This window comes from Pseudonaja textilis, chromosome 2, assembly GCF_049901715.1.
Source record: "Pseudonaja textilis isolate UNSWEBS1 chromosome 2, rPseTex1.2, whole genome shotgun sequence".
NCBI lineage: Eukaryota > Metazoa > Chordata > Lepidosauria > Squamata > Elapidae > Pseudonaja > Pseudonaja textilis.
Window position 1 is genome coordinate 206,336,770 of NC_141991.1, and position 26,771 is coordinate 206,363,540.

The 26,771-nt window shown below is 33.9% G+C and overlaps 1 protein-coding gene across 1 annotated transcript in view; it reads right to left on the bottom strand.

Moving 5' to 3' along the window:
* The window catches only part of PRR16 (proline rich 16), a 121,860-nt gene that overhangs the window by 42,846 nt on the left and 52,243 nt on the right, over positions 1-26,771 (bottom strand). The window contains exon 2 of the mRNA XM_026720383.2: positions 6,107-7,017. Within this exon, the coding sequence (XP_026576168.1) occupies positions 6,259-7,017 (759 nt within the window). The 3' untranslated portion in view covers positions 6,107-6,258. The remainder of the gene's footprint in view (positions 1-6,106; positions 7,018-26,771) is intronic.

Consider the following 26,771-nt stretch of genomic DNA (forward strand, 5'->3'; position numbering starts at 1 on the left):
GCACATGGGCAATTCAGTCCAGCAATCCCACTTGTTAGAAGTGGGGTATTGGCAATGATGGGAGTTGGATGTGGTGTCAGCAAACGCTGGGGTGGCAGTGGCACGAGGTGGAAGTAGTGGGGGCAGGGCAGCGAAGTGGCCTGGGTTCAGGCATGTGTTTACAAACTAGAATATTTTGAGCTCTAGCCCAGCCTTAGATTCAAAGCCAGGTGGATGACCCCATTGGACTAGTTACTCTCTCTCTCTCTCAGAAGGGGGCAAATCAGGGGTGAGATTCTATCAGTTCTATCCGGTTCTATAGAACTGGTAGTTAGAAGCAATCTCCTTTGGGTTTTTTTCCACCCTTATTACGTTCTTGGTAGACAGTCTACACTTACTGTCTCTGGAACTTCTGGGGCTTGGCTTTCTTGTTGTTTTAAGATTTTTACACTGCTGTTAGGAGGAAATACTTCCCTGGACAATCAGCACTTTGAAGAATTAATTGAATAATGAAGCAAAGCTTTTAGTGACAGGGAACCAAGATGAGTGACATTCAGCAAGGCTTCTTGGCTAGCTAGAAAGATTAACATTCAAATGTGAGTTTACATACCCTGAGTTTTGGTCTAAAACTGTTTTTTGGTGAAGGTTAATCCTGTGTTTATGATGTGATAATTTTCCCTATTCAGCTTCAACAAGCAACAGCTACTGTTGTGATTTAATTATTTGTATTGTGTTTGAATTTTTTCTTGCCTCATAATTTCTTTTTCTATCTGGGGAGGGGGTCTTTCTTCACTGCTTTACTATATGGCACTGTCCTTTTGGGGTATACTTTCAAGAGGCAGGATGAAAGCTTGGCACTGATTTTTTTTACTGCCTTTCTGCGGAGCATGTGATCTTTCCTTAAATCTGGATGATTTCCTTAGGAGATCTTGTGAGGTGAGTGAGACCCTCTGCTATTTTTAAGTGGTCCAAATGGATCTAAGAATTGCTTTTCCCTGGTGTGCTTTTTTTGGAGAGCTTAAATGATCCCTCTGCTAAAGGGATTCACTTTATGAGCAAGAGATGGCTGCTTTATCACTGCATTTTAGCTATTTTCATTCCTCAAGGTGCTCTGGCACCCTGCCTGATTTGTAACTCCGACTTGCAGGTATTTTTAATCAAATGATTGGTATTTAGGGCAGCTTTTTGCAAGCAAAGAAGCTTTTTGTATTTTTGTACAGGTAATCCTTGACTTACAACAGTTCATTTCGTGACCATTCAAAGTTATAATGGCACTGAAAAAAGTAACTTATGACCATTTTTCACACTTATGACCATTTTTAGCACCCCCACTGTCATGAGAAGCCAGGCCAGGAGAAGTGCCCCTTGACATGAATGATGTCAAGTTGGCCATGCCCACCCAGTCACATGACCACCAAGCCACACCCACCAACTAAGCCACACCCACAGAACCAGTTGTTAAAAAACTGAATCCCACCCCTGGGGAAATGGCAAACCACTTCTGAAATCTTGCCAAATAACATGAAAAGACTTATCAGTCAGTTGTGAGGAGTGAACAATGACATGAAGGAACACCATCCAAAAATGGAACAGTGTATCCTTAATCTATATAGGTAATTATTAAATATAGAATATAGATAGAATAAGAGTATAATTATGCACAAATTAATATTTGTAAATATTGCACAAATGGGTGTTATATGATAAGCACCACAAAAAGCTGTTATTGAATGATATATTTTTTAATGTTTTTAATGCAATAAAAATTCAATAAAGTTTATTTAAAAAAATAAAAATGGAACAGTGTAGGAAGGCAAAACTTGTGGTTTTAAAACTATGAGACTCAGTACGTAATCCTTCATATTTAAATAAGTATATATTCTCCAAATATACCATTTTGTAAGCATTTTCATTACAAATTGAGATTAATGATCATTTTCTATAGATTTATATCATAAGAAATGTAAAGTTTTTATGCCACTTAAAAGATTTTTAAATAGCATAGTTATTGAAAAAATGTTATTAATTTCCAGTATCACATTTTGCAGCCTATCCAAGTGAAGGGATCAATGAAGAATAAATTTGGGGAAACACAAAATCTCTTATTTCACATTTGTTCCTATGTTCTCATTTCAGTGACTTTCTAAGTAGTATTGTTGTAATGAGGAATGACTATCATCTGTCTATTTAATCTTAGTCCAATTTGATGATACAAATCTATGAATTTCCAACTCTTGGTAAATCTCAATTGTTGGAATTCAAAATGGATACAAAAAATATTCAGAAGTATATTTTTCTATTTTTTTAATCTATTCTTCACAATTCCTTTTCTAATTCATTAAGTAAAATAACATGCTAGAACTAATTCTGAACTATTTGCTTCTAGTACTGAAAGAACATTTATTAAAAAAACAACAGATTAAATTTCATTAAATTCTCATGGGTGAATGTAGTCATTTTTACATTTATCTCAGCTGCAAATGGTCAAGTGAAATGTTCAATGGACATGGCTTCTAGAATATAATATAATTGCTCCAGTAGTATGCTGTCTCTCTGGATCTGTTGCTTTCCAATAAAAGAAATAAAGAACAAATTTCTCCATTGGGCTTCTTTAACTAGAAAGTATAAAGAATCAGTGAAACTTCAAATTGATAGAAAATGAATATGAATATGAATATGAATATATATATATATATATATATATATATATATATATATATATATATATATATATATATATATATATATATATATATATATTTTCACAGCTGAAAGTCTGACTCACAGACGAACACAATACAGAAGATTGATAATGGCAGATGAGATTTTGCCAAAATGTTGCTACAACTTTCAAATCACAACTATAATGACGTGGGAAAATACCCGAACAAAGCTGAATACCATATTGGCTAGGCAATTCCATGCATTTTTATTCTTTACAAACCATCCTTGTTTCTACCACAGCCATGTATTTCTTCATACCATTGCCATTTGTTATTCACACTTCTAACACCTTTCTTTCTGAGGATCTCTTCACCTCTGTGCAGTCACAACTTGGTTAGTCTTTCCTTTCCTCTTAACCCATTCACTCTTATTTCACATGTTGTGTAATATAATTTCCTACTCTTACTCAAACTTAACAGATTTCATACAGATATTCATTTTTATATTCAATCTACATTAATTTAACCTACTCTTGCCTTTATCATGCACATTTCTAAATGCACCATTCTGATACACTGAACTTATTTTTAAGTTTCTTTTGATAAGCTGAATTTTCACAGTACAAAGTAAGCAAGGACATGCTCTTATAAACAGCTTTCTTAAACATTCATTCCTTAAAACACGCGCTATGCTTTCTAGTGTTACTTGCACTTCTTAATTTTTTTTCCCACCCATCTTCAAATAAACATTCTATGGTACCAAGCAGTGGTGGGATGCTGCCGGTTTAACAGCCGGTTCAGTGAATGTGCGCTTCATGCTTGTGCACAAGCATGAAAATGGAGCAGAGCTGCTTATCTTCCAAGTCAGCAACAGTAACTAGAACAGCAGGGGGGGGGGGGGAATCAGCTGTGCCGCGTGATTGAAATGTGCTACAAAGGAGGAAATAAAGGACAGGATAAGGCAGGAGCAAGTGGGCAAGGCCAGCTGACTATTGGAGCTACCAGTTGGCCTGAACCAGTCCGAACTGGCAGCATCCCACCACTGGTACCAAGCTACAAATTCACCATTTGCCTGTTGCAATTGTTCACTCAGTTTCCCCATTAAAAAAAATCCAAGTCCTTCAATATGTCTATTTTCACAACCTCTTCGTATACTTCTCTTTGCATCACATGTTCTTGGCAAATCATTTGATATCAGCAACTTATTTTCACATACTAACCAATAGATTTCTTACATTATTATCATGATTCCTTATACATTTATCATGCATGAATACATTAAAATAACCAAGAGTACATAACAATTCCTCATTTCATTCCCTGCTTCGTGTTCAACTATTCATTAAGAATTCAATTAATTTTCACCATGTTATACTCTTATCGCATTCTGCAACCAACTTTTAACTCAATACTTATGTAAAACATTCCATAATTCAAGCCCACTCACCTATCATACACTTTCTCTGAATCAACGAATGTACAATAAATGTTCCCTTCACATTCATAAATCTTAACTTACTTTATAAACAACAAAAATGATAAGTGCATGCCTCCTGCCTGGCATAAAGCCACATTACAGTTCCTAAATTTTACTCAATGTCCCTTTCTATCAAAATATACTTTCCCAGATCTAGGCAACAAATTAATCTCCCCTCAATTTTTATGTTCCTCTTTTACTTTGAATTGTGGGACAATACTAATATTTTTTCTATCATCAAACAGATTTGGTTTTCATACAGATGTTAAATAATTTATGTATCCTTTCCATTAACAAACCACATTCCTGTTTTAACATTTCCTCGTCCATACCATCTATACCTGCTGTTACTCTTCTTTAGCATTCTTACAGAATGAAACTGAACTTTTCTAAGCAGATACTCAACAATTGTTATTTTCAAACATTCATTCATTGAAAGATTTCTCACAGAAAACAACCTATAGCTGCTTCTAGAGAGCTTCAAAATTCCAAGCAAATCTGAAATTCTCAAGGATCTTGATGTTAAAATAGAACGATTTTTTGAAAAAATATGAGGCACACTTTTCCAGAGCACTCTTTTTAATAAATAAGTAGATTCTTGTTTTTCTTGTTCATATAGAAAAATATGAAGCACAATCAAAAATGGATGTGAAACAAAATCATCATCATGATAGAATTATTAAAAAAAATTAACTTATGTCGCCAATTCTGATACTAAGATTGAAGTTTCCATTTGGGAATGTTTCACCAACTTTAAAAGGAATCTAATGAAAATATTTTTATGCAGCTCAGCTATTTTTGTAAACCACTCCCATTATATTGCTTATCTGCTAAGCTGAAAATCTTGATGTAGCATGCAGAAAGTTATGACACGGACTTTGAAGTAAAAGTATAATTCATAATAGTTTTCAACTATTATGTTGAAATAATAACATGTACAATAAATTAAGACCACCACCTAAAAAGAATTATGTATTAGATTTTAATATGTTGCCTATGTATTAGCACTGTTTAGCATTTGAATACAAAGATGTAATTTGATTGTGCAATGGTACATACCACCTGCAAGGAATCTCTCAGAGACGTTGCTGCTTTGAGCACTCCTCAAAGATGATTATGAATGGATACCAAAGCTTAACAGAAAAGCAAGTGAGAAAGCCCCAAGGTTCCAATAAAAAATGATTCAAACAAATGACTAGTATGCAAGATTGTTTATAAAAAAAGCTTATCATACGATGTCTTCACTGATTTGATATTTTTCTTCTAACCAGCTTAAATAAGTACTATTTATAATATTTCTAAATATCAGAAGATCTCTTTGCAATAACTGAGAAGGTCTAGCATGTTATCAAAATTGGGAGATGGGAAGATATCTCCAGAATTCAAATATTTAATATTCAATGTTTTTTTTTTAATATTGTTAATAACTTTTTTCAAATGGTCAAGCAATTAATAAGTAAAAAATAATTTATGGCAAAATTCCTAGTGTTCCCAACTGAGTTGTTATAAGCAAAAAATTGAAGTCTTAAGCATGACCTACAATTAACTAAAATTTATTTCATGTTTTCAGAATGGCAGCAGAAATTGAGTGCCTCTAACATTGCCTTCTGAGGAATTACCTTTTTTGCATTCATTTTCCTGGATGCAGAAAATATTTTGGAATATAACACTTTAGGACATTTCTTCACTGGAAGTAAAAACTCTATTAAAACTACTACTTAGATTTTCTTAATTAATTCTGACTAATCACTAATTACATTCCAAAAAATATCCTAAAAGTATCACATACTATAAAATATATTGTGCAGTACACATGGTTTTCTATAGATTAGATGTCACTCCTAAAAGTACTCCACAATTATAGTTTCCCAGCGAATTGCTTGTGTCACAGCTATGGTATCCGTGATAAGTACCAGAAAATGTTATGAGGTGCCTAGAGTTTAGTAACATCAGTTTTCAAACATTAAACAATGTTCTTTCTACTTACCATGTAATTTTTTTGCCACTTCACAGAAGAAAGGGTGCAATATATTTGGGCTTTTTATTGCTTTTGTAGAAAGTGCTCTTTACCTTTTTTCAATATTTGTACATAAGAAAAAAAAAAACAAAAGCGAAAACAGTTTTCCAGGTGGGGAAAAATCACACTGTTGTTGTGGTTGATTTCCTCAGGATGGTCTTTTGGGGTTTTGGTGCAGTTGGTGGAGGCACAGTTGCAGGTCTGAGAGGGGGAAAGCTATTACTGGGACATATGCCCACCCCACCATTTTCTAATTGGGGAGGAGGAAGTGGTGAAGGAGGTGGTGATGAGGGAGGACACTGCTGAGGAGGTTTTCCTGGGTTATGAGCAGGCTCATTGTGCAAATGAACCTCCCTGTTTTTAATATTATACCGCATGTCACAATCAGCACAATAGCCATGGTACTGCACCTTTTCATTAAATCGTACCCGTTCCCGTGTTCCAGCTTGAGGACATCTGTCTTTCTCAGTTCTGTGCATAAGAGGTTGTATCGGAACTTTGTCCAAATTATTATTTGATATACCATATGTATCTCCATTTGGAATTTTATTAGGTCCTCCTGGTAAGCTTCCATTTCGTAGCAGAGTCCCATTAGTCTTTACTGGATTGGCAGAGATAACTGGCCTGTGGGTGTCTTCACACTTCACTGGAGTCAATCGTGGAGGAGGTGGGGGTGGATTAGGTTTCCTTAATACTGTTAGAATAGCAGATGGATGGGCCGGAGCCCTGATGAGTGGGGCGCTGCCTTGAACCTTTATTTTTTCCAAACTTGATGCTGTTGTGCTACTTGAACTGCTATTCAACGTGTCTGTTTTTGAGCTGTCAGTCATCTCATCTTCCAGTTGCAGATCAGAAGTGAGTGTATCAATCTGGTCAACCACCTGCATGAAAATCAAATGCAAATAATGATAAGGATTTATGACAATTAAAAACAGTAGAATTTGCAACCATTTTATAATAATTAAGCAGTATACATCAACAAAGCACCATTTGATGTAAATGTATTGACACATAAAAAATAGGAAAGAGTCTATCTTTTATGTTCCTTGATGTAAATTAGACATTTTCATGTTTGAATTATAATATTAGAATGGCAACTACCAGAAAATTGGCATAACAGGAAGGTTAAGAGGATCTTTAGAGCAACCTGCAGTAAATGGAACATCAGAATTATTGCAGAAAATGTTTGAAGAATTAGACAAAAAGTTGTCCAAATCAGTACTAAATTGACAAGTTTTGAATATAGAAAGGATGAAAAACTTGTTAAGATGAAAGAGGAAATGAAGAAGTTAAAAATATGGAGAAACTATACTGAATGCGCGTATGAAACAAATTAATGACAAAGTAGTAATTTTGAAACATAAAATGGAATTTATAGACATGGAAATAAATTCAGATAATCTGGCATTTAAGTTGAGAAAGAAATTTTTTTTCTTCAGATTCAAAACAATTCTAGAGGATTTTGGAGAAAAGGTAATTGAAGTTTTATCAGTTTTTTTGGATCAAAATGAGAAGACAGAAATTAATACAATTTATAGACTGAACACAAACAGTATTTATGAAATTAAGAAATGTTCTGAGGGATATTCTAGTATACCTTTTTCAGAAGAACCCATCCATATTCTGCAACAGAATTTTAACACAATATTGAAATTTGATGATAGAGATATAATTGTGCTTAAAGAAATTTTAATTACGGTAGAATACTGTGTAAGAGAAATAATGCTTCTTTCTTTACTGATAGACTTAAACAAAAAAAGATTTCATTTAGATGGGATAATTTTTACTTTTAAATAGAAACTTAATTTAAACTATTTGGTTTTGATTGAATTCTATGAAGAAAGCAAGAGAATTTCCAGAAAAATTCAAAGAACCAAGGATAACACAAATGGATGTGACAGATAAGATCGCACAAAAGTCTCCAAAGGTGCAACAGGAAAGTGAGAGGGATGATACTGAATTAGGAGCCACAGGTATTGAGTTTTCTCATTTTGGGCTGGATTATAGATTACAAATGCTTAACAAGGCACGTTAATGGAGATAATTTTCCAGAAAAGAGATTGTTTTCATTATTTTAAAGAATTAACATATATATGCTTACAAGACACACATATTAGAAAAGAGGAAACAAAATATTTGGATCAATTTATTTCAGCAGGGAAAAAAAGAATTATTTTGTATATGAATCCCCAACTAAAATTAGAATTTATATTGATTGATACACATGGAATATATGTTGTAGTGGAAGTTATCATTACGACAAATGTGAACAGTATTTTGTTTCAAAATAATCGTGTTAAGACATGGAATGAATTTTAAAAAGATATGTTAAGTTAGATGAATTACAGTTGTTATTCTTGGGGATAATTTCTGTAAAAAACTTGAATATTTTGTCTAGAATAACATTTTTGTTTTAGATAATACCAGTCTTGGTAATTGATGCACCATTTAAACAGTGGAAAAGTATTTAAGTTTCTATGGCAAAGGAAATTAAATAATGGTCACTAAACAACCGTTCAAAGTTATGACAAACCTGAAAAAATGGGATTTAAGATCTCCTCCATAGCCAAGTGACCAAACTTTGGGAACTTGGCAACACAGCTATATTTACAGCCATGTGCAGCATTTTGTCGTTCAGATGGTTTTGTTGAAAACTGGCACTTCTGGCTGTAGACAAAACCACATCTATAACAAACCATTCATTTGCTTTATGACTATGACATTCACTTTACAACTGCCACATTTGCTTAACAAAGGACACAAAAAAGACAGGTAAGTGTCTTTACAATATGTAACCATAATGAAAGATTCCATTATAGTTGTATGTTGTACAGTTTAAAGTCATCCTTCTACTCTATTTTGGAACTCTGGTAACTAATACTATGGTATATTGCATCTTAGCAGCAGGGAAAGGAGAAATTCAGTGGTTTGGAGATAAAATGAGGTAAATGTTCTGTCAATGAGAAATGGCCTATCCATCCCCAGATCTATGGAACTCCAGCTTATATCAGTTTCATAAAGAAGTGTTTGTAAGTGTTCCTGATACAGAGTTGAGCCAGATATACATCACTTTAGTTCAACTGAGATAATAGTAGAGGATGATAACAATGTGATGTCATCTAGAACTGGCAACAAAATCCCATACATTTTTGTTGTCTAAATAAATACCCTAAATACCAGTTTACAATTGTTTGAACACAAAGGATATGTAAACTTTTTGCTTCATTTCTCAGCATTGCCCAGCATTTTAAAGTCAGATTTAAAAGGACATGTACTCCATTTGTGTCATAATGGTTCTATAGGTTTTATCCACCATTTGTTATGTATAATATATAGTTAATAAACAACTATTTATAATTTACATATTTTCATAAAAGTATAAGGACCTCAAGTCAGAATTTATTTAATTCTTTTGTCTTGCTGTTAGGCTCCATTCATTGCAATTAATTAAATTAAAACCACAATGCTTTTTAAAAATTATTGAATATACTTTGCTATGATTAATTTTATTGTAATAATCACTACATGCTGCATTTATCTTACAACTATTGTGCCCTAAGATCATTTATGTTGCTTAAAACTCTTTGAAAACCCCAATATTTTCACATTAAACTTGTGGCCATGGCATTCAACAAAATATCATTCCATACATGTGCTTTTGGATTCAAATTTTAAACTCAAAAACAAACAATAACCTAAAAATCAAGCTTTAACTGATTCTTAATAAATTGGGTCTCCACCATTAGTGATCTACCAAGCCAAACAAGTCAATTATTTTAACCTGCCAAGTTTTTGACAAATCATTTTTGCAATCTCATGTAGCAGAAAAACAGCAACACTAACATTAATTGACCCAACATGTCCTTAAATCATTAACTGGCAGTGGTGCTGCAATCATTATATATCTTTGAATTTAGTTCAAAATAGAAAACTACATTTTCAAAACATCATTCCAAGGTCCAATTTCAATATAAGCAGAAGGTTATCATTTCAGCTTAGTTTTGTACTAGATCAAATCTTGCCTAGTGTCGTTACTGAAATGAATCTTTCCAAGGTCTACTAATGAGATATGATGTGGATCAGTCATACATAAAATAAACACATAAGAAGTATATGTATATTACTAACTTAGTATCATCCATATTAGATATGTTCAGTGTGTTACTTTCTGTTCCAAAATTCCAAGTCAGAATCTGGGAATTGAGAACCAGAGTCCAACAACTGCTACTTGGAAATTTGGGAAGCTGTAATTAAACAAACATTCAAGACGCAGATTGGGAAAGGCTGGTCTGCACTAAGGTTGCTATTTTCTAGTGTAAGCATCACATTTACCAGGAAATATGAATCCTTTAAGATCTAATGTAGAAACATATTATATATAGAGATAGCTATGGAGGTTTTTTTAAATAACCATGCATAAATACTTATTTGATTTGAGTATATTTCCTATGCAATAACATATATGTTTATTTAATAATCTTATATTATTTTAACAATGATCATGTTATTTTTTTCAAAATATCCATTTACCTTAACAATAATTCTTAAATAAAGAATTGTGAAAAAGAATATTTTTGTTGTATTTCCACTGTATTTCTTCTTATGCTACAGTACAACAGATTCGGTAAAGCAGTTTGGCTATTTCTGTCTTTCATGTCCTTACAGGCCTCTTATTGTAACCATGTAAGCAAATGATTTAAGTGAATTGTGTTTTATCTTTGGAAAAGTGATTGGATGCCACTGGTTTTCATAAGAAATCTGTGTTCTGCCTTTGCAATACCATCTAATTAATCTGGGTGAAAGGTTATATGAGTTTAAAACTGAGACAATAAATATATGGCCATATTAAGTTGCAAAAAATAAAGAAGTAAAAAAGTAGTCTCCTTACATATGACAGGTGGTTTTTAATATATAATCAGAAGACTTTCAGTGTCTTCCAAGAGTATCCTTTCTTCATTAAAGTATTAATTTGAAAATAAATGTACAATTATAAATATTATTTGACACTCTAGATCATCTGTTTTGAGATAATCAAAACTATGTGCCTCCAAGTATTAATAACCCAGGTATTAAATGGCCATTAATATGATAAGATGTTAAAAGTTTAGGAAAATGAGCTGGATCACTCTCATAAATTATTAGCAAGAACAAGGAAATTTTCATCCAAGTATACAATTTATGAATGAAGGTCATGAACTATCTTTGTGATGACCTAGGGTGTGGCACAAAAGCAACAAAGTCACAAAAGTAGTAGTCCATTTAATACCTCCAACTTGGCCCCCAATGTCCAGTTAACTCTCCCAAGAACAGTTTTTAAAGGGAAGAAATTCAGTCCGAACCCAAAGTACATATAAATTATAAATAAAAACCAACACAAACTACACTGCAGCAATTAACAAGACAGGCAGGAAGATTAAGGAATTGCAGACACACACACAGTTGGGAGGACGCCAGAACCCAGACTTGACAAACAAAGATAATTCACGCTTTGCACCCTTTTAAAATCCTGTTTTCCCAGTTGCAGCTAATGAAGGGAATCAGGGCCCTTTTCTCTCCCGCAGGTGCGCTGCAGACCACTAGTGAAGACCACTGGTTGGAGACCTCTGTTTTAAAAGATGTGCTTCATCCAACATATGACTTCCAGGACATTTATATTGAAGGAGGAAGAGGCCCTTCAGCACACCATTGTGAGGGTAGGGAAACTGATGTTCTTATCATGGTACTGCAACTTTGAAATACCTGTTTTTTTTACATTGTCTGTTTTGATGTCACTACTTTAATTTGAATATAACTTCATAGCTATATGCTGTACTACAATTTTCAATTTTTCTGCTTTATATTATTCTATTGTTTTTAACCTTTTAAAATAGTTTTTATTTCATTTTCTTGTTCTATCTTATGCACTTAATGAGATATAAGTATATAAATAAACAAACCATCAAACAAACAAACAAATATGACTGAAGAATAACACATTTTGACAGCTTTATACTGCTGTGGCTTTCACTGAGTTTTTTTTTAATGTAATGCAAATTACAAATGCCATAAATAAAAAAATCCTATGTGCAATTAGAAAGTGCATAAATAACATTTAGATATTTTTTGCAACAATGCATCCAAGTTAGTACTAAGTAAATTTTACAGTAAAGCTCTACTTAGTGAAGCTAAGCCTAAAAACTGGATCCCAAATTTAATAAAAGCTGAAGTAAAATATTTTTATTATAAGTTCTTATATAAATTCCACAGAAGACTTGCACTCTTCTTATGCCAAAGAAATATTTATTATTCACAAACGTATGTAAATAATGAGAACACTGCAAGTTTCGCTCTGTAAAAGCCATTTCAGAAGGACAGGTGCATTTTAGGGACTAAGCTAGGAAAGTCACCATAAAACTGGATTATCTTCTACCACTTTTTATAGCTGGTGATTTTGTTATCTTTCATTCTTCATAAATATTTCTGTCAAATACCAATTGAATTTGTCACCTTATCTTTTACAATTAATTGCCTTGGCTGCTGTTATAGATTCTTTTATCTATTTCAAGCGCAATAGTTCGCTTCATGTTTGATGTGCAAATATGATGGCTCATTTTGTTTTAATTCTGCTTTTCACTACTCATTCCTTTTGTTCTGATAGTTGTTTTGACATTTATGAATGTATGGAGTAGAACAAAGCATAAGTGTCCATGAACACAAGACAGAACCTCCATTGCTTTTATATTTATGTTCCTATTATATTAATTCAGATTTAAGTTGTACAGGTTCTGTTAACATCATTTTTCTGTAAAGTTTATCGTACGTTTTACAATAAGAAGGCCTTTTATCTGTTAAGAAATCCTCACATGAGCAAACCACAGGGGAAAATAGATTTGGATCAGGGTTGTGCAGCTTTCTACTGAAATCCAAATGTAGCATAGAATTGGTGATTTGAGGCTTTAACTTTATCAGTTGAATCAGAAAATGTATGCCAAATTACTCTATCTGTGATTGAAAAATCAAGATCCAAGAGCCAGCAAAAATAGCATTGCTTGCCAAAGAAAGAAAAAGTTTAAAAAGGAAGTATAATAACTACCTGAAGGAGAAGTGGGAAGTATTTATTTATTCAATTGCTGAAAGGTCTGCCAGTGATCCTTTTGATCAGATTATTATTAGTTGATTCAGTCCTTCTGTCTTAAAGTTGGTGGTGGAAAGATCTTGAGAAAGTTTCATTGTTTGTACACCTTACTTTTTTTGTATTCCATCTACTGACTGACTCAAAAATTACAGTATATTTTCTTTAATGGTAAAATATCTCTTACATTTGTCTTTGGCTTTTATTTATTCTATTCACAAAAAATATTATAATTCTTCTGTAACATCCCTTTCTCTCCTCAGCAGCAGGAGAAAACAAAAGGAAGTGTAGGAGAAGACATTGTGGAAGAGTTCTGGTAAGACTGAGGAGGAAGGGACCCCTCTCCCATCGCTTCACCTAACAAACCCACATTCATTAATTAGTAAAATGGATGAGCTGCTCCTTCTAAATCAGAACAACCCTGATTTTCTAACACTCTTGGCTCAGTGAGACTTTTGAAGATAGTATAATACAGATCCCTGGGTTTCAGAATTCAAAGGGCTGATCGGGTTACAGAGACATACCTTAGGAGAAAAAGAGAGTAGAGGGTATCTGCTTCTATGTTAATAACCGATGGTCAAGGATGTCACAGTATTAAAGAAATTTTGTGATGTGGACTTAAAGACACTATTCATCAATTGCAAACCCCTTTATGCTCCATGAGACTTTTCCTCATTCATCTTCATTGCAGTTATATACACCCCAGGCTTACACAAGCAGCACAATGCAACCCCTGTTGATCAGATTCTGTGCACAGAATGGAAATACACATGACTCTCTCTTGCTTCAATTGCATAGACTGGAGTATTTTTGAAGATGCTTCAGCAGACTTGGATGAATTCACTGATACTGTGACATAATATATTAGCTTTTGTGAGATCATGTATGTCTCTACCAAGAGCTTGCGTACTATGTATGTATGTATGTATGTATGTATGTATGTATGTAGGTCGAGGTGTGTTCGGGTCTTTTCCCATGTAAGATTAAGAGTATCTTGGCCAACACAATACAGAAGCCTGATGATGGTAGATGAGATTCTGCCGAAACGTCGCTACAACTTTAAAAGCACAACTATAATGACGTGGGAAAATACCCGAACAAAGCTGAATGCCATACATGTAAGTACCATGAAAACTTTAGAATGAATATATATATATATATATATATATATATATATATATATATATATTCATATATATATATATTCATATATATATTTGTTTTCTGAGGTTCTCATGGGTATTTATATGTGGATCTTTGGTTGTTCGGTTTTCTCCCGCGTAAGATTCAAGTATCTAGGCAACGTTTGATGAAGTCTCATTCATCATCTTCAGGCTTCTGTCTCCGGCTCTGTGCTTCTCAGAGTAATGGAGATTGCAGCTGCTTCCTCCTTTTAACTGCCAGTGGGGTGGGACTTGATTGGGTGGGGGCTTGGCTGTGTTCTGATTGGGTGGGGTGTGTTCTCATTGGTAGGGGGTTTGGCTGTGTTCTGATTGGTTGGGGGTTAGCCGTGTTCTGATTGGTTGGAGGCGTGTTCTGTTCAGGTGGGGGCTTGGTTGTGCTCAGGTTAGTCTTAGTTGCTGGGGATTTGAGCTGGAGAGTTGTGATCTTGCTGTTTGGCTTCTAGTTCGTGGTCCTGCTGCATCTTCATAGTGAAGCAAATACATGAAGCAAACCGACACCCACTATGAAGATGCAGCAGGACCACGAACAGAAGCCAAACAGCAAGATCACAACTCTCCAGCTCAAATCCCCAGCAACTAAGACTAACCTGAGCACAACCAAGCCCCCACCTGAACAGAACACGCCTCCAACCAATCAGAACACGGCTAACCCCCAACCAATCAGAACACAGCCAAACCCCTACCAATGAGAACACACCCCACCCAATCAGAACACAGCCAAGCCCCCACCCAATCAAGTCCCACCCCACTGGCAGTTAAAAGGAGGAAGCAGCTGCAATCTCCATTACTCTGAGAAGCACAGAGCCGGAGACAGAAGCCTGAAGATGATGAATGAGACTTCATCGAAAGCGTTGCCTAGATACTTGAATCTTACGCGGGAGAAAACCCGAACAACCAAAGATCCACATATATATATATATATATATATATATATATATATATATATATATTTTCTTAATTTTTTTTTCATGGTATTACATGTATGGCATTCAGCTTTGTTTGGGTATTTTCCACGTCATTGTAGTTGTGCTTTTAAAGTTGAGCGACGTTTGGCAGAATCTCATCTGCCATCATCAGGCTTCTGTAGAAGGCTTCTTCTACAGAAGCCTGATGATGGCAGATGAGATTCTGCAAACGTCGCTACAACTTTAAAAGCACAACTACAATGATGTGGGAAAATACCCAAACAAAGCTGATATATAATATATATATATATATATATATATATATATATATATATATATATATATATAGAGAGAGAGAGAGAGAGAGAGAGAGAGAGAGAGAGAGAGAGAGATAGATAGATAGATAGATAGGATCTTTGGTTGTTCGGGTTTTCCCGCGTAAGATTCGAAGTATCTAGGCAACGTTTCGATGAAGTCTCATTCATCATCTTCAGGCTTCTGTCTTCAGCTCTTGCTTCTCAGAGAACAGGCAAATACCACCTCTGACTGGAGATTTTACAGTATCCTTCCCTTGCCATGCCCACCAAGCCATGCCCAAAGAACTGGTAGTAAAAAAAATTGAATCCCATTACTGGGATTCAAGTAATATAGCATTTATAAAAGTTTGTAAGCAATTTCAAAAAACAAATATAATAAATGCAGCAACTAGCTTCTCTTTACCTTCTTTTTTTAAAGGAGAAATAGAAAACAAGAACAAAAAAAGAATCAACTTGCTTATATGGTGCCTACAGCAGTAGGAAATTATAAACTGAATTTCCACAATAGAATTCTGATAAATAATGTGCAAATGGTTCTTGTGTTGAAACAAGATTTTTATAATTAGCAAAAGACACTAGAAGTATCTCCCACTTTTAAAGCCAAGAAAATACTAAGATACAATATTCACTGGAAAAGCCATTTTGTTTATGTTTAAATATTTAGGCAATCTTATTAGAACCTCGTTTATAGTCTATATTATCTTCAACAGTCTGCCTAATGTATTTTCAGGCTTGAGAATCAGAATGCCATTACTGGCGTTACAAACATTACTCAGATTTCTGTGAGCCGTTATTATAACTTTTAGAATGCATGGTACTCAAAATGGGTCATTAAAATGAAACAAGATATTTAGGTTACACAACACATTAACAGAACATCAATATCTAGTCCTAGTTTAGCAAATACCTCATTTTGCAGCCATTCTAGTTATGATGGTGATGAAAAAATAATTTTAAGACCACTCTTTACATGCATGATCTTTACATGTCTGTAAAAGCAAAGGAAAGCTTAAGTAAAATCATAAACACAATTGTGGTTTCGCTTAGCGACCACTTTGCTCTGTGACCTAATTGAATGTCCCAATTGTAGTAGCTAACTAAAATCTGTATTTGTTGCTATAGGAAGAGAAAAATGAATTATTAAAATTATTCCCAACGCTTCCCAAGCAGAAAAGCAGGATTAACATATCCACACACCCACACTATTATATAAGTAGTCAATACATCGATATAACAAAAAGAAGATACTATTGCATTAGAGACTTGCATTGTAGAAGATTAATTATCCTGTCTGTTCTTCTTTCAGATTTCTATTACTGTGCAACTTTGGCCTCAATTCACTAGGAGGATAAGATAAAGTATAAAATAAGTGTTTATATACAATAAAAAATATTTAGATTTCTCTAGTTCTAATATATAGTTCTGATAATTATTTCCCCAGAAACAATATGTAAAAGATATGGTGGGTAACCTTAAAATCTAGTACATAATACTAGATCATGTTGTGTCTTTTTTTTTTTCATTTTTTCTGAAGACACATATCATATCAATTTCTTAAAGCTGTATAATTAAAAACCAATTATTCCAAAGCAGGAAGTCTGTTATTTTATATTTCTGTTTTCAGAGATTCTGTGTATTTCATGGATGTGTAACATAATTTTATCTATTAACTTTAGAACATCTGAAAAAGTCAGCTTTCACTTATGAATGTAGCACATAAAACAGTTATTTATTGAACAGTGTAACTGAAAATATATCTACTCAGCCATAAATCAGAACAGGTTCAACAGGATTAAAAGCAAGATATGCATAAGCAGACATGGGACCTTAATTCTTTTAATAAAAGATTTAATGTATTACAAAATTACTTCTAAAATAATCCAAAAACAAGTGTAATCTTTTTTAAAGTTTGCCTAAACCAAAGCTTCTTTTCAAATGTTTGTTGCAGGCAAGCTACTCTGTTTCTTAAATTAAACAATTCAGTAGCTAACTTTTAGAAACAATCACATCAATTAGAGTTACAATTCTCCATACTAATATCTTTTAAACTCAAATACTTTCACTTACATTTGGAGATGATTTTTTATATTGCTAAAAATCTGGTCCAAACATTACCTATTAGGTTAATTCTTTAAATCTTGATTTTTTTAAAAAAAAATACAGTCTTTCATAAAGCAAATGTTCAAAATATTTTAAACAGAATCCAAGCTATTCATGTAAGGGAAATTCAACTATAATAGTTAATTGTGCTTCTAAATATTAAGAGTTGTTAACCTAATCCTACATAGCTTTTTCTTGGTAATATCACACTACTAACTAGAGCATACAAAACATTTGCTAGACCAATACTCAAATACAGCTCATCAGTCTGGAACCCACATTACGTATCTGATATTAGCACAGTTGAGAAAGTCCAGAAATATTTCACAAGAAGAGTTCTCCACTCCTCTACTCGTTGTAGAATACCTTATGCCACCAGACTTGAAATTCTAGACCTAGAAAACCTTGAATTATGCAGTCTTCGGTCTGATCTAAGTATGGTATATAAAATCCTACATTGCAATGACTTACCTGTTAATGAATACTTCAGCTTCAACCATAACAACATAAGAGCACACAATAGATACAAACTCAAGGTTAACCGCACTAAACTTGATTGCAGGAAATACGACTTCAGCAACAGAGTGGTCAATGTCTGGAATACTCTACCTGACTCTGTGGTTCCTTCCCCAAACCCCCAAAACTTTAACCTTAGACTGTCTACTAGTGACCTCACCCCTTTCCTAAGAGGTCTGTAGGGGGTGTGCATAAGTGCACAAACGTGCCTACCATCCCTGTCTTATTGTTTCTTTTATTTTTCTTATATGTACCCATTTCATGTATTCATAACTATGTATATACTTATACCTATTATCTTGTAAGCGATTGACAAATCAAATAAATAAATAAAATAAAATAAATAATACTGTGAAATTACTTGATGTGATGACTTGTGAAGCATAGCAGCTGTTTGCTAAGCAGTACACATATGATGGCTATTCCTGCATATTATAAGCTATAACTTTGAAGAACAAAACATATAAAACCTCACCAGATATTTTGTGAATCTTGTAGACATATTATATCTTTCTTTTTTACTATTGTAAAGAATTTGACATATCTTAAGTCTTTGAAGTTTTATTCATGCTAAGCATTATATTGATTATTTCTATTCTTGAGAACATTATAGAATTTTCTGCTTTTATATATTAAGCTCATATATTTCAGAGGGGCTGAAATAAAACAGAACTGTGTCTGTTTTTAAGAATTCTATATTAAAATAAGTACATTTTTAAATTTCCTTATTTAACAAACATTCCTACTAAACCAGCCTCCTCTCATAAATAATGAAATCTAATATATTTTCAAAAAATGAACCTTGATCAAATGATTCTGTGTATGTATGCTGTATAAATACAGAGAGGGAAAGAGAGAAAGAAAGAGACAGAGGGAGAGAGAGAGACTTAATGGAAAGTGTCTAGAGCCCAAGAAAACTATTCTCTTTTGAAACATTTTGAATATTTAAAGCCTGTTGAATTTCTTCCAACCCTTAAAAAATTCATGAAAGCAATGGAGGAAAAAGTTAGAAGGAATTAATCTAATTCCAAATTCAATGCAAATCAATGGCAGTTGAAATTCTCCTGATTTTCCCCCCAATTCTCATTCACTTTAATGAAAAAGTTTTCACAATTCTTTCCAAAGAGAAGAAAAATTTGGAAACATTTCCACATATGGTATATGATATTACTTAATGATGAGGTGACCAAGAGGTATATCAGAACCACTATTTCCTATCAGTTTACGTACCCTTTCTGAGTTTTGGTCTAAAACTGGTTTTGGTGAAGGTTAATTCTGTGCTTGGTGATGTTTAATCCTGTGTTTATTGATGGGATAATTTTCCCTATTCAGCCTCAACAAGCAACAGCTACTGTTGTGATTTAATTATTTGTATTGTGTTTGAATTTTTTCTTGCCTCATGGTTTCTATCTGGGCAGGGGGTCTTCCTCACTGCTTTAGTACTATCTGGCACTATCCTTTTGGGGTATACTTCCAAAAGGCAGGATGCAAGCTTGGCACTAATTTTTTTTACTGCCTTTTTGAGGGGCATGTGACCTTTCCTTAAATCTGGATGATTTCCTTAGGATATCTTGTGAGGTGAGTGAAACCAGCTGGTATTTTTAAGTGGTGCAAATGGGTCTAAGGATTGGTTTTCCCGGGTGTGCTTTTTCTGGAGAACTTAAATGACCTCTCTGCTAAAGGGTTTCACTTTATGAGCAAGAGTTGGTTGCTTGATAATTATCACTGCATTTTAATTATTTTAATTCCTCAAGGTGCTCTGGCACCCTGCCTGATTTGTAACTCCGGCTTGCAGGTATTTTTAATCTAATGATTGGTATTTAGGGCAGCTTTTTGTAAGCAAAGCAGCTTTTTGTATTTTTGTACAGGTACTCCTTGACTTACAACAGTTCATTTAGTGACCATTCAAAGTTATAATGGCACTGAAAAAAGTGATTTATGACCATTTCTCACACTTATGACCGTTGTAGCATCCCCACTGTCATGAGAGGCCAGGAGAGGAAAAGCACCCCTTGACATGAATGATGTCGAGTTGACCATGCCCATCCAGTCACATGACCATCAAGCTACACCCACCAACTAAGCCACACCCATAGAACCGGTTGTTAAAAAAACTGAATCCCACCCCGTGTATATACGCAATGGTAAGTTTTAAGTAATCCATATGCTATCTCCAATGTGTTTAAATTTAGCTTTGTAGAAACAAGATCAAGTACTTTTAGAAAAGGAATTCTTCATTTACATAGCCCCCTCCAACACTTCATTGGCTCTACTACAGAGATCTTTTAACTGGAGAAGGAAACATCAGCTTAAGTGTGCTTTGTTATTCATGCTCCAGAAAAGCTGCCACCAGCTGTTATTATTGTTGCATTTCAGAGATAAAGGGAATGCAAAATAAAAAAGATACAGTAGTACACACTGAATTTTAAATCCATGTATAAAAACAAATGGTATCCACCACGTATTTGTTGTTAAGTTTTAACATTATGAAATCGACTTACAAGCTGAACTTGCAGTAAACTAATCATAAATGTTTATTTGCTCTGGTGTTATTGACCACACACTAGAGACCTGTAAACAGTACTCTGTTGGTGGCCTAATTGTAGGTTGAAACAAGGATCACCGTTTTTTTCACATTTTAGCCTCAGCTATTATAGTTATCATTTTTACCATCCTAGGACTTTTCTTCCTTTCTGTTCAACACAGTATTTTTGCATTATATATTATACCTATATAATGTGATTGGGAATTAAGTCATAGTTGGGCTAAATGTTTTAGTATTCAATATGGATTATCTGAATCCCTTTCAGTAAGATTTCAGACCAGGTTATGGGAAAAATAACATTGATAGCAGTTGAGATGATATCTGGAGAGAATAGGATGTAGGTAGTAGATTCATCCTTCCTCTCCTGGACCTTTCAGTGGGTTTTGATCCTTGGTTATTCAAGCAATGCTGTGGCTGCCTTTTCTCAGGGCCTGGAGGTTGTATGGATTTGGATGGAGGACAGTATTAACCTTATTATGATTTGCAAGCTGCCCAAAGTCACCCTATGGAAAAATAGGTGGCATGTAAATTTAATAAATAAATGTTTTACTAGCTGCACAAATGCTACATACTTTTTAATACCCTCTTATATTCATCCATGAAAATTAATTAGAGTGAATGTTGCTTCTATGGAAGCTTTTCACCAACATGTACAGAAAACTTTTGTTCCAATATACTTTCCCCCAATTATTTATAGCCTTAATACATAACTGTTTTAGTATTAAACTCTTAAGCTGACATACTGCTAATAGCACTGTGAGAACCAAATGGAAAGTGTCTTTCACATAGTCACTGATCACAGCTGCTGTCAATATTTCTGTGTTGTCTTTCCTATTATTTTTCATCTTCAAAATATTCCCTAGTCATTCATTTCCCTAAACATATGACAGAGAGCACCTGTGCATTTTTATGGGACAGACTTAACATCAATGGAACAGTGCGCTATAAAACATTCAAATTATGTTTAGTTTGGTCTCGCTCTTTTTTAACACAAGGGGGAAAACAATCCAATGCCTTCCTATGTTACTGTTTTTAGGTACTAGAATGTATCACTTATTTCAAGCCCAGAGTCAACAGCTGCAATGTGTGAATTTAGAAAAAAGGTTCCCCAAATGCCAGTTTCCAAAGAAAAAAATGCCAAACCATTTTCAAATAAATGGGACTTGCTTGCAGACAGTTCGGTTTATAAAGTATCCCACAATGATATATAATGGCTTGTCTCTCACAGTGAAATCAATTTAAGATCATTCATAGAAATTTATATATCTATTCCTTTTCTCTCTCCCTTTATAGCTATTTGAAAATCCAAAGTTAGGCAGCTGGATAAGAAGATGGGATAAGGAGAAAAATCTTTCTCCTGCTGCTTGCTGAATTTTAATTGCAAAGCATTCCAAACTCATATCCCTGAAACCGTACAGACTCCATTATTCTCCAAAAGTTTACACTTCATAGCTGGTGGATACTATGGAAGACTTCAGATTTGCCCCTGTAGCAGGAATAAGGTGGTTTAAGTGTTTGTTTAAGAGAATATTTGTATGTTGACTATATTTCTTTGACTATTCTATGTTTTGATGATATGAGTTCTAGTGTAAGTTATTAGAAAGTATAGGCTTTCTAATGACATTTGTTAGTCTATAAATAAGTTACCAGACATTTTCTTATTCTGCATATCTAAAGTAGAAATATTTCCTTTTATTTCTCATGGACCAGCTTTACAATACCAGTGGTTTATTAGCAAATATTGTACTGCAACATAGAATAATGTATGATATGAGAAGCATGAGAGAAAATAACCACATCACTGTTAGGTTCTACAAAATCAGAAAGTTGTACATATGTAAAATATTTCAGAACAGCCCTTCTCTTCCTCTCTATACACAAACACATAGATACACACTGAAATATTTTTAATTTTATACTTCTTATTGAGTAAAAACAATATTGATTTTAAGTTAAAGATAAAACAAATATATAAAAGTAATAAAAAATAGAAAAAGAAAAAAGAATAATAAAGAAGCATATTCCACTCTTCTTAACAGCAGTTATATTATTTATACTTTACCTCTCTCTCTAAGATTACATTAAACTTTCCTTGTTTCCATAGTCTATCCTTTCTAATAATACATAAGTCATCAGCTTTTTTGGCAAAAAGTTTACAGGGGATTAGAAGAGCTTATAAAAAAATAAAAACTGGGATCCCATTGATAGAAATCCTCAGGTCAAAGGAACCACAGGAATATTAGCGAAGTCTTTAGTCCACTGGGCATTCCTACAGAAATAATAGGGAGTTATATGAGAGCCCTCTGGGAATTGCTACTCCTACCAGATCTTTAAATAATTAGGAACTCTTCTGTTATCTTCTGTTAACAAGAATTGGTGGAGTTTGAGGATAATATGGAAGGGCTTAATATGGCATGATATGTATAAAAATGTATAATTTGAAAGGAAGCAAAAAAATAACAGTTTCAATGGTGTTATTGGTAAAACAAAGAGAAAAAAAGGTCTGGGTCTCCAGGGGTAATTATCTCTGGGAAAATCCTTGAGAGTCATTAAGATAAAAGATATGTCAACCACCAAAAGAATAGAGATAGAGAAAGTATCTCAGAAATGACCCTTTATAGCTTTTGGAAAATAAAGGCAAAGGAGAAGACATGTGCTTTTAGATCTTCAAGATGCAGTTATTGTAATGTTACAATAAAGGCAATGCTATTAATTGGTTTCTGGTTTGGATTATGCCGAAGGGCAGAGACCAGCACCAGAACAATTACATCTGAAAGCAAGTAGATGTCACTTCAGAGCCCCATTATATGACCTCTGAGTAATCAAGGAAGATGGACATGGTCTTAGATATATTTAAGGGCAAATGTTATTTCTAACTTTAGAAAAGGGAGAAAGTGGAAGCAAGACATTAAAGACTATATAATGTACATACAATGAGCAAAATCTGAGAAACAATTATTAAGCAGTCAGTTTGACAGAATTATTAAAAGAATGTATTATTTGGGAGGAGGCAGCAATTTAATCATATATTTCTTAAACATGTGCATAAATCTAAATGTTTTATCTTCTATAAAGATGTGTAAATTATACACATGCATATTTGGCAATTCAATGCCAAACCTTTATTTCTGACAGAAATCTGAATAATTTTTTTTAAAGTATATGCTAATGCTGGCTATGATCATACCAATTCAGGGCCAGCTTAGTAGTGAATAAATACACCCTGACATGCGTAGTTAGGTCTTTAATGTTATATTTTAAAACAGATTAACTATATGATGGTTTTTACAAAAAGTTTGATTTAGATATACAATCCACAACAGTGCCTATTGCTATGTCCCCACTTGCATCACAAAAATATTCCCAGTGTGCCCATTAAGTTATTTCCACCTCACCACTATACTATATGTGAGAAAGGCTTAAGCTATCTTTAGCTATTCGTACTGGTGATTTTTTTTTTACCATGACCCTATCTGGGAAGAGTATATAAAAAAAAACCATACAATGTAATTGGTTTTTCCTTTCCCACAATGAATATTGAAGGTGAAGTTAGATAACCAACTATAGAAACAGTGCCAAGTAACATCCACGGGATGTTTCAGGCTGATGCCACTGCAGATAGACCTTGACTTACAATCATTCATGTAATGACTGTTAAGAGGTTACAATGGCATTGAAAAAAGTAACTTATAACTGCTTTTTATAGTTACAACTGTTGCAGCATCCCCAGGGCCACATGATCAAAATTCAGGCACTTAGTAATTGGCATGTATTTATGACAGTTCCACTATCCAGGGGATATGAGATCATCATCTGAAACCTTCCCAGCTGGCTTCAGGTAAGCAAAGTCAATAAGTGAAATCAGATTTGTTAAACAATCATATGATTCACTATGATTAAGCCTCTGTGGCGCAGTGGTTAGAGTGCAGTATTGCAAGCTACTTCTTCAGCCAACTGCCTACAATTTGGCAGTTCAAATCGCACCAGGCTCAAGGCTGACTCAGCCTTCCATCCTTCCGAGATGGGTAAAATGAGGACCCAGATTGTTGGGGGCAATAGGCTGACTCTGTAAACTGCTTAGAGAGGACTGTAAAGCGCTATAAAGCAGTATATAAGTCTAAGTGCTATTGCTATTGCTATCTGTAATGATTCACATAATCAATGTGGCAAAAAATGGTGTGCAACTCACTTAAAAAACTGCCTTTCTTAGCAATAGAAATTTTGAGGTTATAGATTGAGGTCTGCCTGCATACTGTCTTTGGTCTTTGTGCAGCATCTTCTGTTTTTTATGTTAAAATAAATGCTTATAAACTACTTCCTGTAGGATATTGTTTAGGTCTGAAATAGCGCAACAGGTTGAAATAGCATAGCACTGAAATGTCAGATCATATTCTTACTTTAGTGCCTGAACCGAGAACAGAAGAATTTACAGATTGGCAACATTAGAAACTATTGTATATAGAAAAATGAGTAGGGAAGGAGAGAAATCTTAAATAAAACTCCCAAAATGGTCATCAACTTCCATTCATGAACTTTTTTTTTAGTCTTTATACAATTTGTGTTGTAACAGAATGTGACCTAGGAGGAGAGGCAGACACAACAGCTGAGAGATCCCCTCAAGTCCCATGTACCTGCCTCAGTGCCGACATTGGTACTGAAGATTTTTTTTGCTGCTGGTCGATGATATACTGAAGTGGGAGAGCAGCTTATTTTCGGGAAACAGTATCTCTTATTTTACCTATCATGCTCTGCCTACACCAAATCAGGATATAAGCATTTGCTCTTTGCAAATCAGAGTAATTAATTCATTTTCAACAGCTTAACATATTTATGCTGTTACAATACATACAGAAAATGTGCCAAGAAAATTCTACTGACTTTACTTCCTAAGCATGATCACAATGATGTTGGTAGTTCTTTAATTACTTAATTATTTCCCATCTTTGTTCAGAGTAAAGATTTACAATGCTATCTAGCATGATAACTGTTAAATTTTAATTACAAGGGTCTGAAGAAAACAATTCCAAATACTGTATCTTACTGTCAGAGACTTTTTCTCTAATTCAGGAATTTTCATAATGAGGTCCAACATTTGTAAATAGTTGCCACACAGATACAGCCTAGGAACTGACACTGGTACAATAACAAGTAAAGTTATCGTGTACTGGCAATTCAGTTTATTTAGAATATTTATTGGGTACTTCTGATGTTAAGCAATGGATAACAAATTGAACAAAGATAATCTTTTATAATCTATAAATCATATTACATTCTTGGCAGTTAAGCAGCAGAGCTTTTCAAATAGGCCAGAAATTGATGTGTAAAAGAAGATCCTAGAAGTTTATTATTGCAAAAAATAATTATGACAGTCATACCCAACCTATATCTCCTAGAAATATCATCCTGCAAATTCTAAAATTTTCCAGGATACAGCATTTGATTATAATATCGAGTAAGGGAGTATTCATATTTCTACTATATTTTAGTCTATATATTTAATTTACTATCACAGACAAAAAAGAAAACAGTACTATAATATGAATCAATAAATTAGGAATTAGTATATTAGAGGGACATAGGTAACTGACAAATATTAAATGTTGGTGAAATTCTACGCAACACATTACTAACCAGAACACCAAAACTAGAAACATAATTCAAAGTTTACTTCTTTTAACAGCAATCATAACTGAGCAGAATTTAACAGCACTCATAATTGTGTATTAAAAACAGCTTTCTATTTCACATAACTAACCAGATCACCAAATTAGTGCATAATTCAAAGCTTGCTTCTTCTAACAGCAATCATAATTGAACAGAATTTAACAGCACTCATAAAAAACTTCAACAGATTTATTGAGCCACTGGTTTTTTTAAAAAATTTCTATTTTAGGCCTGTGAAATATGGGATGTTGTTGAACTCTCTCACACACCAACCTGAAGGTATTTTCAATCAA